This window comes from Littorina saxatilis, linkage group LG16 (assembly GCF_037325665.1).
Source record: "Littorina saxatilis isolate snail1 linkage group LG16, US_GU_Lsax_2.0, whole genome shotgun sequence".
Classification (NCBI taxonomy): Eukaryota; Metazoa; Mollusca; class Gastropoda; order Littorinimorpha; family Littorinidae; genus Littorina; species Littorina saxatilis.
The window spans coordinates 24496058-24512778 of NC_090260.1; the positions used below are offsets into that span (position 1 = coordinate 24496058).

General features: G+C 43.6%; 1 protein-coding gene across 2 annotated transcripts in view; it reads left to right on the forward strand.

Annotated features, from left to right (window-relative positions):
• Nucleotides 1-16721, forward strand: part of LOC138950636 (PE-PGRS family protein PE_PGRS26-like) — a 61519-nt gene that overhangs the window by 33619 nt on the left and 11179 nt on the right. Inside the window, exons 3-11 of one of the 2 annotated variants that reach the window (XM_070322344.1) lie at nucleotides 3045-3368; nucleotides 5851-6045; nucleotides 6733-6927; nucleotides 7251-7268; nucleotides 9872-10165; nucleotides 13860-13997; nucleotides 15342-15365; nucleotides 15771-15833; nucleotides 16088-16472. In XM_070322344.1, coding sequence (XP_070178445.1) covers nucleotides 3045-3368; nucleotides 5851-6045; nucleotides 6733-6927; nucleotides 7251-7268; nucleotides 9872-10165; nucleotides 13860-13997; nucleotides 15342-15365; nucleotides 15771-15833; nucleotides 16088-16472 — 1636 coding nt within the window. The remainder of the gene's footprint in view (nucleotides 1-3044; nucleotides 3369-5850; nucleotides 6046-6732; nucleotides 6928-7250; nucleotides 7269-9871; nucleotides 10166-13859; nucleotides 13998-15341; nucleotides 15366-15770; nucleotides 15834-16087; nucleotides 16473-16721) is intronic. The other variant, XM_070322345.1, reaches the window with a different exon arrangement.

Genomic DNA, 16721 nt, shown 5'->3' on the forward strand with positions numbered 1-16721 from the left:
ACACAATACAGTGTTCTGGATGATCGAACGTGTAGAAAGACCTGTAGCTGTACTCGAGTCGGTTGTACACAATACAGTGTTCTAGATGATCGAACGTGTAGAAAGACCTGTAGCTGTACGTGTACGTGTAGATATTGCGTCACCAGTAACTCACTTGTTGTCTCCAGTGTTCCAAATGCATACGTTGTTTTGCTCCCACCAAGACTGCAGATCTTCCGTGAATCCGATGTAGGTATATGAGAAATGTTAACACGGTTATTTTTATTTTTATTAATTTTAATTTTATTTCTTTTGGGTGTTGCGTTAGTCTCTGTGTCACGTTTCAATATCACAATAAGGTGATTATGAACGGTTAGTTACTTCTAACTAACTAACCACACCACGATCCACTCTCGCAGTCATACAAATAGATAGAATCAACAAAAGTATAAGTTTCAGACGCCTGTTTATGTAATATCACGCCACCTCCCTCGCGACTTCACTCCAAAAGATGTTCTTTTTACGTTAAAAACGTAAAAACAAGTGGTCACTGACAAAAATGCCAGTTAAAGTACAGAAATAATAATAACACGCTGATCCCGTGTATAGTTAGGAAAAGTTACTGATCCGCCTTAAAGTGCTAATTCATGCAGGTGTCACACACCCCACGTCGTCACCACTCGAGTATAATCACAAATAATACAGATGACTTGGTGGTAAGGGTGCAAAAGACATGGTGCAACTTAGCTTTTTGCCACTGAGTGGGCGGCCCGTAATTAGTCTTTAGTCTCCACAACTGCTCCGTTGAAATGTAGTGCCGGTTAGCGTGGCAACGAAGCAGGGAACAGTGGAGACATCAGGCGCCTCACTCAGTCGCTGAAGGTCCTCCCGTAGTCTACCAGAAAAGTAGAGATGTAGCTGGTAGGACGGCGACAGCGACAGCAAAAAGCCAATACAGCAGGTTAGCAGGTTACACGATGTTTGCGGACGACCTGGTTACAGCATCCCAGCACGTAGTCGTAGTAGATTACGTCCAGCAACAGCAATAGAAGAAGGCTGCAACAAAAAGCCTCGGTGCACTAAACATGTCATGCTACCCCTCACACCCCACCTTTAAACATGTCACCCTGACATATCTCATCGAGCACGTGGGCCTGCACAAACGGACTTTTACAACAACAAATCAGCTATTTTCCTTCCTTCTCTCCATATCTGCAAAAAACATATACAGATTAGTATTTTAGCGTCACAAAGAGCAAATTATGCGCTACCTGGAAAGAACAACAGAGAGTATTTCATTCCACAAACACAGACTCGTCAAAAGCGTTAAATAATGATTTATTACCTCAACAGCCTTATGTAGGTAGCTCTCTTTTAAGCGAAACTGCTTCCTTTCGAATGACTTCTGTTCGTCAACAGAAATACCGTCATCCTCCTCTCTCGCTGAATCCTTATGCGGTGAAAACGCACAGCGGAGAAACCTTGACGCCCCGACTGTCAGCCAGCATGTGTCCAGGAAGAAGGTGGTCTGTCCTATGTAGTTCCTATCAAGCCCCACTAGCAAGTAGCATAGCACGTTGATACCCAGTAAAGTATTTATACGTGTTGAAAACCATCAAACTTGTAGGAGAATTCTGACACCGACCCTTCTCTCTCGCTGCTGAGTTTCGAGTGTGTCGTTAATATGTCTCAACAGACAACCTTGACAATAACACGTGACTAACCTTGTCACATTCCAAGTTCAGCTATCACCAGTTTTGCCCCCACAGCAGAAATCACCCACGTGAAATCCGTGCGACACGAAATTCCCGTGTTCGCTATTGCTCGGTCAGCTAAAACCCAGCCGTTGACAGAAAGCACAGGCGCTTTCTATCGCAATTGACCAAGAGAAGGCACCCCACAGAGTGACACTTTCTCGATCCATGTCACTAAATCGTGACACTCTGTGTTTTCAGACGCAAAAGGACCAGCAACTTGGATGTGAATCTTGTAGGTTAGGCGTTACAACCACGTGTCTAACACGATGGCTTTTTATCAAAAATTATATCAGCATTGAACCCGTCGCGATATAACCTTCGTGGTTGAAAACGACGTTAAACACCAAATAAAGAAAGAAAGAATCAGCATTGAAGGAGAATCTTGCGTCAGTCTTTTCAGATGCATAATGACCTTGACCTCGGACTTGAACCTGCAAGTTAGATGGCACAATCACGTGGCACGTGACTTTACCATGGCAGTGATTTAAAAAAAATGTAATTGAAGGTGATTCTTGTTCTAGGCGTATTGCTTTTGTTTCAGTGTATTAAAGCGCAACATGACCTTGACCCTGAACTTGACCTTGCAAGTTAAATGGCACAATCACGAGTCTGACACGATGACTTAAACATGACACAGATTTTATTTTATCTTGCAGATTTAACTATCCAATATTATGACACTTTTTCAGGAGCAGATCGAACCAGGCTTTACTTTAAAGGGGTCCCGGACTAACTGTAAAAAAAAGCTCTTGTGTGTGAAGGCTCCCAAAACATGTGCCTACCACGATGACGTCATCATGACGGTGAAATCGTACTCCAGTTATACACCTTTACACCTTGCACGTGATCCTTGCATGTATTTCAGACACCTTATCTACGACATGCAGGACGATGGCGTTATCTTGACACTGATATTGCATTGCAGGCATACTAATCAAGTAACATCTTTCTTTCAAGGAGACGATTGTGTGACGCATGCAAGGGGAACCTGGATTTACATCTGGAAAGTGATTTCGTTTGACACCTTCATTTCCACAGAGCGACCAAGTTCACTCGTTTACACCGAAAGGACTGTGTTGAATACACTTTTGACATGAGTTGACTTCACTTGACGCGCAACATGCACAAAATGATCTTGAGTGTGACCTTGAATATGACTTTGGTATTGACCTTGACCTTTGCTTCATTTCAGAAAAAAACAGTCATGTGATCAGTCGATGTAACTTGAACAAGCTTGAGATGTAATTTGAGCTAGATAAGACACACATGACCTCGGCATTGACCTTGAACCTCACGCTCATTTTCCAGGCACGACAGTCATGTGGTCAGTCGTCGGGGGCAGCGGGAACGCTCCGGACCTGTCCGGCATGGGCACGGTGGCGGCGCCGGACGGGGGGAGCGGTCAGCAGAACACAGCAGTGGACAACATGGGTCTCGGGGTACTCGGGGGACTGCTCCCCCTCGGGGGACTGCCTCTCCTCGGGGGCAACGTCATAGGGCCCGCGACCCCTGCACCCGGCCTTTCGCAGACCACAGCTTTTAACCCCTTTGGCAATTTTCTCAACGGGGGAAGCGGTGGAGGATTGGGAGGGGCTGCCACCACGGCTTCGCCTCCTAACCTTGGTCTCACAGGTACAGGTCTGGCTTGGGGTTAAGCGGCAGGTGCACAAGATTCTGCGCATTCAGAAAGAAAAGAGCGAAATAAATGGTTACATGTGAAACGAGAGGCTGCAGGATGAGGATGAGGATGAAGAAAAAGAAAAAGAAGAAGAAGAAGAAGAAGAAGAAGAAGAAGAAGAAGAAGAAGAAGAAGAAGAAGAAGAAGAAGAAGAAGAAGAAGAAGAAGAAGAAGAACAAGAAGAACAAGAAGAACAAGAAGAACAAGAAGAAGAGGATGAGGATACGGAATGGAAGCGGCAATTTCACATTTTCGGTCAGGACTCGAGAGGAATAGAGGAAAGCTCTGAACAGGATCATGTACCTGAGAGGTCTGTGTAGCACCCCAACAAAGCGTCTTCTCTTTGGGGGGAAAATGAACAAAGAAGCCTGGTACGTTGTAAGACACACGGGAGTACGGGTACCGCGGGAGTACCCTTTCGACACAGGCAGAGTGGTCTGAAAAGTTGGTCATCGATATCTGATGCATGGATGAAAAACAGTTCTGGTCACCAATTCCTTCACGACTTCCATGAACATTTCATGAACACATAGAACACTAGGAAGAACACTCTCTACACGAGTTACTTCCTCCGAACATTCGACAAAAGAAACATACCATTAATATACCAATGCTCTCTCCATTCCACTGTCCACTCCTAGTTCCAAGAAAAACCTTTGCTAAAAAGCAAATAGAGAGAGAGAGCAAGAGAGAGGGAGAGAGGTAGGGAGGGGGAGAGAGAAAGAGAGACAGAAAGACAAAGATAGAAAGAGAGAGAGAGAGAGAGAGAGAGAGAGAGAGAGAGAGAGAGAGATTGAGAAGTATACGCATATGTGTGTGTGTGTGTGTGTGTGTGTGTGTGTGTGTGTGTGTGTGTGTGTGTTTGCGTGTGTGTGTGTGTGTGTGTGTGTGTGTGTGCGTGCGTGTGTGTGTGTGTTTGTGTGTGTGTGTGTGTATGTGTGCGTGTGTGTGTTTGCGTGTGTGTATGTGTGTGTGTTTGCGTGTGTGTGTGTGTGTGTGTGTGCGTGCGTGCGTGTGTGTGTGTGTGTGTGCTTGTGGGCGTGCGTGTGTGTGTGTGTGTGTGTTGGTTCTGAGTGTGTGTGTGTGTGTGTGTGTGTGTGTGTGTGTGTGTGTGTGTGTGTGTGTGTGTGTGTGTGTGTGTGTGTGTGTGAGAGAGAGAGAGAGACAGAGACAGAGGGTTACTGCGTGTGTGTGTTTTTTTCTTGTTGGTGGGCTAGTATGCTTATTTAAAAAGTGCTGCTTTTATTAACTTTGCAATTACATTAATAGGATGTTTGATTTTCACTTAAACCAATCTACTAACAGTATTGCTAAGATGGTTTAAACAAAGAATATTTTAGCGTTAGTGTATTTAGAATGATTCTAATGAGTACTACGCAATCAGTTTTAACTGAAATTAAAGTGAACAATGACACACGACATCTTTTGTTATTATTATCGTATTTAATTAAACCTCTTTGAAGTACACCATTATATATAACACTCTATAGTTAGTGTTTTAATAAAGAGGTAGTACTTCTGAATTTACTGATTTATTTTGTCTGTTTCCTTCAGATATTTTGATACAGTTTCTGTATACAGAAACAAGTTTAAATTGTGGTATCGTAAGAAAAGATTTATTGGCTTTCCTTATTGTTTTGGTTTGAAAAAAATTGTGTATTGCTTTAATATGTTATCATTAGTTTAAACAACGTAGGTAAAACCCTGGAATTTAACATGACAGTGTTGTTTTCTACGTATACATACAGCTAAACTATTTACTGATAATGTATAAGAAACTGGCAAGACTTAGCATGTTTAAAGTCGAGACAAGATTGAAAGTTTATTGTTTTGTTTTTCTACGAAGATATGTTTAATTAAACATATATTATTCATTGATTAAATAAGCAAGAGTAACTGTATGCTTTAAGTTATACGTTAAACTTTTGTTAACACGCAGCTCGAGAGTAGTATGCTACGTACATATATTTGATTTACAAAACACTGAATACGTAATACTTATAATAATTTAAATATGTATATACTATGACTGTCTATCCAATGTCAAGTGGTGTTTTTTAATATCAATTGTACATTGTGTACTGATAATTATTTGCCTAATATTTAATTGCCATTAAAAACTCGCGTGTTTAAAAACGCCAAACTCACCTAAAATTCGCATGTTTGAAAACACCAATCTCCCTGATAACTCGCGTGTTTGAAATCACCAATCTCACTGAAAACTCGCGTGTTTGGAATCACTAAATCTCACTGAAAACACGCGTGTTTGAAAATGTGACATGATTTAACATGATTTCTATTCATCCCAGGTACAAATACAAACCCTATTTCAAAATAAAAAATGATCAGTTTTGGCCTTCTGCTGAAAAGCTGTCGAAAATTAGTTACGCCAGAATTCCGTGACGTCGTTGATATAATGTTTTCCCAAACAAACAGGCCAGGGTCAGACCTCACCGCTGCTGAACGACCTGTTCGGAAACCCATCGCCCGGTCAAGCCAACCCCTTTGACCAGCTGGTCAACTCCCTCTTCACAAACCCGGGGGCTCCGGCCCCAGTGGCCAGCACAACCCAGCCCCCCGCCACCACTGCTGCCCCCCCTCCTCCTCCTCCTACGCCCGGCATGCCCGCCGGTATGGGCACTGAAATCACCAATCTCACTGAAAACTCGCGTGTTTGAAAACGCCAATTTCACTGAAAACTCGCGTGTTTGAAAACACCAATCTCACTGAAAACTCGCGTGTTTGAAAACACCAATTTCACTGAAAACTCCCGTGTTTGAAATCACCAATCTCACTGAAAACTCGCGTGTTTGAAAACACCAATCTCACTGAAAACTCGCGTGTATGAAAACACCAATCTCACTGACAACTCGTTTGTTTGAAAACACCAATCTCACTGAAAACTCGCGTGTTTGAAAACACCAATCTCACTCAAAATTCGCGTGTTTGAAATCACCAATCTCACTGCAAACTCGAGTGTTTGAAAATGTGATACCTGTAAATATTTCAACAAAACACGAGAAGCACATTATTCGCCTTGCAAAATATCTTCATCGTCCTGGAAATTTGGCGTAACTCGATTCTTGGCGATGTTGGTGGTTTTGTGCTGACTAAGTTAATCTCCATGAGAAATAATCTCTAAAATGCGATGGAAAATACATGCTTTCACATGATTTCTATTCATACTATGTACACATATCAACACTATTTCAAAATTACCATACTCAGTTTTGGTCTTCTGCTGAAAAGCTGTCTAAAAAAAAAATAGTTACGCCAAAACTCCGTGACGTCGTTGATATAATGTTTTCCCAAACACAGGCCAGGGTCAGACCTCACCGCTGCTGAACGACCTGTTCGGAAACCCATCGCCCGGTCAAGCCAACCCCTTTGACCAGCTGGTCAACTCCCTCTTCACAAACCCGGGGGCTCCGGCCCCAGCGGTGAACAACAATCAGCTCTCCGCCACCACTGCTGCGCCTCCTCTTCCCGCTCCTACTACGCCCGGCACCACTGGTACACACTTACACACACACACACACACACTCACACACACACACACACACACACACTTACACACACACACTCACACACACACACACACACTTACACACACACACACTCACACACACACACACTCATACACACACACACACAATCTTCCACACACACACACACACACACACACACACACGGGCGCACACATTCAAACGCACACACGTCTTAGCAGATGCCTTTTGGACCGAATGCTTTTCAGAACGACGACAACACAGTATTAATAAACGGAAAAAAAGACCACATTCTATCATTTTAAATTTTTCCTTTGTTTCTCATTTCAGCTGCGGATATGCTGCTGCGTAAGTTCGCTGTCTGTCTGCTTGTTTGTGTGTCTGTCTGTCTGTCTTTTTCTCTCTCTGTCTCTGTCTCTGTCTCTTCTATTTCTTCTTGTTATTAATCGAGTTACCCTCAATGGGCGAGGGCCGGATGAAAAAAGCATGTATACATTGCTTATTCTGTTACCCTCGATAAATAAAGTTCAATTCAATTCAATTCTCTCTCTCTCTCTCTCTCTCTCTCTCTCTCTCTCTCTCTCTCTCTCTCTCTCTCTCTCTCTCTCTCTCTCTCTCTCCGTTTGTATGAATGTGTGATATGTGTGATATGTGTGTGTGTGTGTGTGTGTACTGCAATCAAATCATCCTTTGCTCCGTCTCGGCTGCTGATTTTGGCAAAATATTAACTGCTAGGACAGAATTTTGAAAATGAATGATGTATCAGATAAACCGGTATAATATACTTACAAGAAAATCAACACCGGTTTCTGTGTGTGTGTGTGTGTGTGTGTGTGTGTGTGTGTGTGTGTGTGTGTGTGTCACGTTTCAATATATCACTTAAGGTGATTATGAAACGGTTAGTTACTACTAACTAACTAACCACACCACGATCCACTCTCGCAGTCATACAATTTAATAGAGACAACAAAAGTATAAGTTTCAGACGCCTGTTTATGTAAAAACTCGCCACCTCCCTCGAGACTTCACTCAAAATATGTTCCTTTACGTTCACAAAAAACGTAAAAAACCAATGGTCACTGACAAAATGCCAGTTAGAATAGAAGATTATAGTAACACGCTGATCCCGTGTAAAGATAAGAAAATACGACTGTTCTGCTCCAAAAGTGCTAGTTCATGCAGGTGTCACACACCCCACGTCGTCCCTACTCGAGTATAATCACAGATAACATAAAAGACAACGGTGGTCAACGGGGTGCATAAGACATGGTGCACTTAGCTTTCTTTCGCCACTGAGTGGACGTCCTGTAATTAGTCTTTTAGCCTCCACAACTGCTCCGTCGAATGAAGTGCTGTTTAGCGTGGTGACGAAGCAGGGAACTGTGGAGGCATCAGGCGCCGCACCCAGTCGCTGGTTAGCTGGTTAGCCGGTTCGCTGGTTAGCTGGTTAGCCGGTTCGCTGGTTAGCCGGTGTGCTGGTTAGCGTGGTCCCGCAGAAGGCAGCCGAACAGAAGTTAGGAAAACGAAGGCTGCAAACAGAAAGCATCGGTGCACTAAACATGTCAGCTACCCCTCACCCTCCACCTTTAAACATGTCATCTTTACATATCTCATCGAGCACGTGGGCCTGCACAAAATTAATGGACTTTTCACAACAACAAAACAGCCGTCTTTTCGTCTTTCTCTCCCTATCTGCAAAAACCATATACAGATTAGTATTTTAGCGTCACAGAGAGCAAATTATGCGCTAACCTGGAGAGAACAACAGAGAGTATTTCATTCCACAAACACAGACTCGTCAACAGCGTTAAATAATGATTTATTACCTCAAACAGCCTATGAATGTAGCACTCTCATGGAAGCAAAACCCGCTTCCTCCCTGGAATGGCCTCTGTTCGTCAACAGTGACAACAACATCCAGAAACCCCTTGCCGAATACTTATGCGAAAGCCATCGCACGGCGAAAGGAAAGTTGACGACTCGTCCTCAGCGAAACATGTGGCGGTGAGAAGGTGATAACTCGTTGAAGATCCTCTAGAGTGCCGAATATTCTATTCGGTGAAAGCCATCATACTCTAGAGACCCCTATATCGATCCTTCTCCTACTGCCGCTGAGTGTCAAGTGCGCCGTCCTTGTGTCTCAGACAGACAACCTTGAGAATAACACGTGACTAACCTTGTCACCTAACAAGTTCAGCTATCGACAATTCTGCCCCGATAGCAAAAACCACTCCGTGAAATGCGTGCAAAACAGAAATCTCGTGCTTGTTTGGCGCTGTCAGCAGAATCCACATCCGGTGACGGAAAACAGACGCTTTCTGTCGCACTGGATCAAGAGAGGGCACCCCACCGAGTGACCTTTTCCTGATCCCTGTCACCTAATCGTGACAGTGTGTGTGTGTGTGTGTGTGTGTGTGTGTGTGTGCGTGTGTGTTTGTTTGTGTGTGTGTGCGTATGTGTGTGTGTGTGTGTGTGCGTGTGTGTGCGTGTGTGTGTGTGCGTGTGTGTGTGTGTGTGTGTGTGTGTGTGTGTGTGTGTGTGTGTGTGTGTGTGTGTGTGTGTGATGTAGAGCTCTGTATACAATATCAGCCGAATACAACCTTAAAACCTTGGAAATGTATGTAATCACTTTGCACTTGTAATGTTTTATTATTTTTTGTATTATTATTATCATTATTATTATTATTATTATTATTATTATTATTATTATTATTATTTATTATTATTATTGTTGAATTGTTTCTTGTATTGTTTTTGCTCTCCCTCACCCCTCAACTCCCTTTTCTGTACATAGTCTGATTTCTTTTTGTTTTAGTTCCTTTTATTTGGTGTTGAATGAAATGTGTTTTTATTGTGTTTTTTAATTTTCCATGTACCCTCACGGGGTTTTATTGGAATAAATAAAACTTGAACTTGAACTTGTAAACCACAGCATCTTCTCATTCCCGCAGCTGGCCTCTCGGCTGCCGATTTCAGCAACATGCTGGCCGGTGGCGGTGGAGGAGGAGCATTCAACTTGTTCAACGACACCGCCTTCCCCACCGCTCCAGCAACAAACCCTGGTGCCGGCAGCGGCCCCACCTCCGGTAGCGGCCTGGGCAGCTTTTTAGACAACACCATTGCAGGGGCGGGAGGCTCACAACCCATGAACCAACCTCAGGGAGGTGGCGGTATCCCTCCTCCGCCATCACCTGGCGGCAACACCGGCGGCATACCCGGTACTGGAATCCCTGGAGGCATGGGCAGTAAGTCGGCGTGAGAATGTGTAAACATGAGAGGGGGGGGGGGTTGAGAGGGAAGATATTCTCCTGCAGTGATCTCTACTTCGAAAATCGGTCTCGAAAAGCATTAAATGCTGAAGAGACGGAATACAATACTCAATCAATCAATCAATCAATCAATCAATATGAGGCTTATATCGCGCGTATTCCGTGGGTACAGTTCTAAGCGCAGGGATTTTTTTTTTACATATATATATTTTTTTTTATGCAATTTATATCGCGCACGTATTCAAGGCGCAGGGATTTATTTATGCCGTGTGAGATGGAATTGTTTTTACACAATACATCACGCAACATTTCGGCGCATATCTTACTTTTCACAATACTCGGACACCTACTTCAACACTTTGTGGAAGTAAAGCACCGACAAGCCTTGGTTTGGGTTTGGGACGGGGGGTGGGGGGGAGGGTGTGGGGGTGTGTGCCTGATGGCGGGAGGCGGTACTAGAATCCCTGGAGGCAAGGGCAGTAAGTTGGCGTGAGAATGTGTAAAAATGAGGAGGGGGGGGTTGGTGTGCGGGTGGTGGGGGGGTTGAGAGGTAAGATATTCTTCTGCAGTTATCCGTACTTCAAACATCTGGTGTTTTGGTTCTGGGGGGTTATTTGGGGTCTCCTAGAATAACGGTACATTTGCCGAGTGTCGGCGGGAGAAGGGGAGGAGGAGGGTGCTTACTGAAGTCAGCCCCTCTCCTCTCCCCCCTCAGGTCCAACCCTGCTAAAAGGGCATGTTCTTTCGTCCTCCCCCCCCCCCCCCCCCTCTTTCCCTTGCTAGTTTTGTCTTATTCCTTGTATTTCTTCTGTTGTGCTGCATCACCACTCTGGAACTCTCTTCCTTTCTCTGTCAAACACTGCACCTCTCTCAGCTCTTTCAAACAACAGTTGCAAACTTTCTTTTTCCCACAATACTATACCAACCCGGCCTAATGTCTTTTCCATTCCATTTCTGCTCGCACTCCTCTCCCACAAAGTTGGCATGATTGTTGAAAGTGTTCGCTGGGTATGTGTGTATATATAGTGTGTATAGCGTATATGAATATTGTGTGAACAGTACATGTGGTGATTTTTGTCCGTATGATTAATTGGTTTATGTAGGTTGTACATTTAATTGTTCTATTCTGTATATGTTCTTTTGTAAAGGGCCTAGAGCCATAGGTTAGGCACTTGAAAATGGCCAGTTATTATTATTATTATTATTATTATCATTATTATTATTATTATCTAAGTTATTGAGACATCCCAGTGCACTAAGGGATTTATAGAGCAAATCGAGAAAATTCATTATTGAACGAAGCGCATAGCGCTGAGTTCAATAATTATTTTCGAGATTTGCTCTATAAATCCCTTAGTGCACGGGGATTGTTTCAATAACGATATTGTCAGTACCGCCAGATAAAACAGAAGATTCAAAACGCACATTTTGCAACGCGCATTTGGATAGGCGTAACTGTGTGGTCAGGTTTGTGTCAGATCACAGGCGGAAGGTATCGTTCACTGGACCACTACTAACTTACATAGAAAGACTACAAGGTATGACACTCAGCTTCGAGTCGTCTGTGTTCTTGGAGTCGCTTCCTGCGGACAATTTTTTTGTTCAAGACGGTTTGCCTCTTCATACAGTCTGTGTGAGGTCAAATAAATACAGTTGAATGATTGTTTTAACTGTATGTACCTTTAATTTTCAGCTGCCGTCCCCTGCAGGTTGTTTTTAACCATCATTTGGACGAATGTTCGTTTGCGAACCGCTACCCCATAGTTGGTAAGAAATCATGCATCCCGCACCGAATATGCATACCAGTGCTCATTGGTCTAAAACATATGTAAATATTGCAGCAAAGGGAAGCTACCCACGGGAGTTTCACTTTAGGTTTTTGGCGAAGAGCCGTTTGCGGAATAAATCGAATATCCGGTTATTAACCAATGATCGCATCGGACTACTATCTCCTCGGACATACGACGATCATCATTCGCATAGGATCTAAGTGGTATGCCGTTGAAAGACACGTTTGGTCGCACAAAATACGGTTTAAAAACATGAAGCGGACAGGCAGCTAAATATAAAAGGTACAGATAGTTAGAACATTAATTTATCACGGCATTTGTAAAGTTACAAAGATTCTTGACATTGGCAATTATTTTTTGCATAATTTTTTCTGAAGTTAGTGGAGCACGACTCGAAGCTGAGTGACATACCTTGTAGTCTTTCTATGTAAGTAGTGGTCCAGTGAACGATACCTTCCACCTGTGGTCAGATCTACTTTTGTGTGGGCTGTCTCAAGTGTGTCGTGCTTTCGTCACACGCAAACTCTTGTTTTAATTTCTGTTGGTAAATTCCAGTGTAGCGTTAAGCTAAAAAGTGATGATCTTTCATAGAGACCTCATTTAAACTCGGAGAAAGGACTGTGCTCTTAGTTATTTGCGATTCGAAACCTTCATCGAGCTTCGACAGATTGACTGTGCAGAGTTTTGCCCCTTGCCAAGGTCGACGGAAAGCACATTTTCAAACTAAATGTGGCATGTTTCTCGTGTAGTATCTTCACTCATCGGGGAGTCTAGTCTGGTACTAAATATGAACGGTAAGAATGCTGTGAACCCTACACGTATTATCTCCCCATCGTTTTATCGTTCACATTTGCCCAACATGGTAATTTGCTGAGTGGGATTTATGTCGTCTGCTAGGCTATATCGAACCGTGTCTGCACTGAGTCTCATTTCAAAAACAAAAATTGCTCGTCACGTTGCACTGAGTCTGCACGCATGAGGCAGGCTGGTAATAAGTCTTATAATTATATGGTAAGAACGTTCCAAACCCTACACGTTTTCGATTCCGATTGTTCTTGCCTTGAAATAATAATTCGGAAAACATTCATTTACTGAACAGATGCAGTCGTATTTCAGTGTAGTCTGCTACGTGCTGATCTAGCTGCTACGTTATCGGAATAACACTTGTGTTTTCTGTCAGCTGCTGGGAATTGTATACTAACTCATCATTTGGTAATGTGGATAATAAGCTACATGCCACTAACATGGCATAATTATGAGAGGAATCTTCGCAAGTCGAAACTGAAAAATTAGACACAGCGGGTTCTATTTTTAGATCAGTGGCAACTGTGGCACAGGCACATGCAATCTGTCAGAAAAAAACCCACTTCTGCTTTAATTGAGAAGCAGGAAATTTATGGTCATAATCATTGGTATTGTGGAGAATATAAGCTACATGTCATTAATTAATTCTGAGGATGAGAGTACACTCTCACTTAGGCAAAGGGCGGAAGAATACGGTCTGTGGAAAAGTTAGCGCACTCCAAGAGTGCGCTAACAGTTTTAGCGCATCGCCATTAGCCAATCAACTGGTTCACATCAGTCATGTGACACCAGTACTTACTGACAATTATTATTATTATTATTATTATTATTATTATTATTATTATTATTATTATTATTATTATTATTTTCTTTGACTCTGATTTTGATCCAGAGAGTACTATAGTACATTAGTAATATTGTGACATGTTCCAACTTCGTTGAGCGCGTATTACAAGAGTTCGCTCGAGCTCGTGTTCCTATTATTATATTGTTTGCCTTTTGATTGCATCATGTTTTAATTGAATGAAACCTTGTTTAAACCAATGAGACATGTGTGTTGTGTTGTGTCCACACAGATATGAACAGCTTGCTGGGAGGGATGGGCGGTCAAGGTAACTCCATGTTCGGTCAGCCTGGCGCCCCCAACGGGGGTATTCCTACCATGCCCACCAGACCTCCGGCTAGGCCCCAGCAGAACCCGCTCATGACCATGAGTAAGTAAAGAGCGTACACCTACCCGCGCCCGCACGCATGTCTGTATGTATGTATGTATGTATGTAGGGGAAGGGCTCCTAATATGGACCACTTTTTGTTTCATGCTGATAACTAGCTTGTTTTCTTGCGAAGAAGTTTCATTTTGTGTTTGGTAGTCCTTCTCTCTTAGGTTAACCGTTAGGCCTAATTAGAGTGAAACAGGTTTGATAGACATTCAGCACAAATTAAATACAGAACAAATCACATATGGTCCATATTAGGAGCCTGGGCGCCAAATATGGACCAGTGAAGCGGCCTTCACGAATCACTGTAAAAAGCCCTCTATACTTCAAAATAACATGATACAACTTAGTGTACAAGTCAGCCTAATTAAAATATGCTTTAGATTTATCTGTTTCGGGTTGATGAGAGCATTATTTGAAGCACACCAGGAAACTAAAGAAGCTTATCAAAAACAGAGTGAAAATAAGTGAAATTATCAACTTCCACGAAAAGAAGACTTTTTGTTATATTTTTTTTAAATCTCGAGGGCTAGTTATAGGTTATTTTCAGCAAGCGTCTTAATGAATTAATGAAAATAGCCTGTAGCTTTTATTTTCTTCGATTTGTTGAAGGTGGTCCATATTAGGGAACTCGCACATACTTTGAGATTTTGCTATTATTTTTTGTGTGCAGTAGAAACACTGCTAAAATGTAACAAATACGGTCTTAGCTGTCATATATAGCAATTTTTTTGTGATGAAAGCTTTGGTTGTGGACAGAAACGAGTCCGTTTTAGGCGGCAAATTTAGAGTGAACGCTGCCAAAAGTGAAAACAAAACTTGACTAAATGTGAAAAGAGAAAAAGCCTGACGGTTTTGAGATTTGTGTTTCTGCAACAATTTTGACATATGCAAGTTATCCAGAGAAGGTGAATACAGCAAATTATACAACTTTTTTAAGCGCTCTAGCGCCGTTAGTTTGTCAGAACAGGAGGTGGTCCATATTAGGAGCCGGTCCATATTAGGAGCCCTTCCCCTATGTATGTATGTAACCCTAAACCAACATATATTTTTGTTTGGCCTCATCTCTAGGTTGGCTAAAACGGTACAACGTAGTATAGTAGTGTCAATAACAGGTTTCTGTGCGTTAATTTTGGACATTGTTATTTTAGAAATGAGCATGCCTGTGGAAGAGATTTTCGTTTTCAGTTTACTGACGTAAAAAAACAAACCCTTTTACTGAGTGACGTATACGCGTTCCGAGTTATCTCAAAACCCGTCCTGAAAAGTTAAAATGCGAATAATATTATGTTCAGTATGTTATGGCCACTAAAACCAATCGTTGAATCGTTTCTGTTGCAGTGATGATGAGCGCCATGACAGGAGGTGAGTAGATGTGTGTGTGTGTGTGTGTTGGGGGGTGGTTGGTGTGTGTATGGGTGTGAGTAAGTGGGTGGTGTGTGTATGGGTGTGTGTGTTTGGGTATGTTGTTGGTGTGTGTGTGAGTGAGTGGGTGGGGTGTGTATGTGTGTGGGGGGTGGGTGGGGTGTGTGTGGGGGTGTGGGTGATGGGTGTGGGTGTGGTGGGTGTATGTGTGTGTGTGTGTGTATGTGTGTGGGCGTGCATGCGTTTGTGCACGTCTGTTTCCTTGTGTGATTGTTGTCTTTATGCCTTGACCGATTGATGGTTCGTCCATTCGTCCGTCCATCAATCCGATGCGTTTGTTTCAAAGCATTTCTGTGCAGTTGAAGATAAAACAGTATTTTTTTGTTGCATGTTCTTTGTTTGCAGGAGAGATGATGGGCGAAGGAATGGAAATGCTTATTCCCATGATGATGATGCAACAGATGAGAAGTGAGTGTAAACACACACACACACACACACACACACACGCACGTACAAACACACACACACACACACACAAACACACACACGTGACACACACACACACACAAACACGTGACACACACACACGCACACACACACACAAGGGGGAGAAAACAAGACAGATTGAGCCATTTCTAAGCTCTGATAGCCCCGTTTGGCTTCTTTGGACCCAAAAAAAACCCTAACTGATCTGGCCCTGCTCCTTATTTGTCACTCCTCAGGCAGGCAAAGACCCACAGCCGGCAGCCGTGCAGGGGCGGGCGGCGGCTACAGCCCGTTCGGAAACCTCGGCGGCCTCGGCCGCCCCGACAACAACCCGATGATGGGCAGAGGCGGGGCCCCTATGGGCGGTAACAGTCTCTTCGGCAACATGGGCAGCGGAGGTATGAGCTCTCTGCTTCAGCAAGGAGGCGCCGGAGGAAGCGGTCCTATGGGCGGTGCCACTGGCGTGGGAGGCGGCGGTACTATGGGCATGGACGCTGCCATGGGCGGTTCTACTGGCATGGCAGGAGGCGGTCCCCTGAACGCTTTGATGGGAGGTGGAGGTGCTCCTACTGCTGGCATGGGGGCGCCCGGAGGAGGAGGCGGTGGTAGCGACATTGTGAGGTGAGCTGAGTGTCAGTTTGATTGCTTGTAGTCAATGGTTTGGACGAACCAGATGACGGTGGTGGCGACATTGTGAGGTGTGTGTTAGCTTTATTGCTTGTACAGTGGAACCCCACCCCCACCCCTTTTTTAAGACTCCCCTCCCCCCACCCCCAATGTATGACTTCCTCCCTTTTGATACCCTGTTTTCTCAGTCTTTGTGTTCATAGGCTTCGGACGCCCATTTTAAGACTCCTCCCTTCCCCCAAA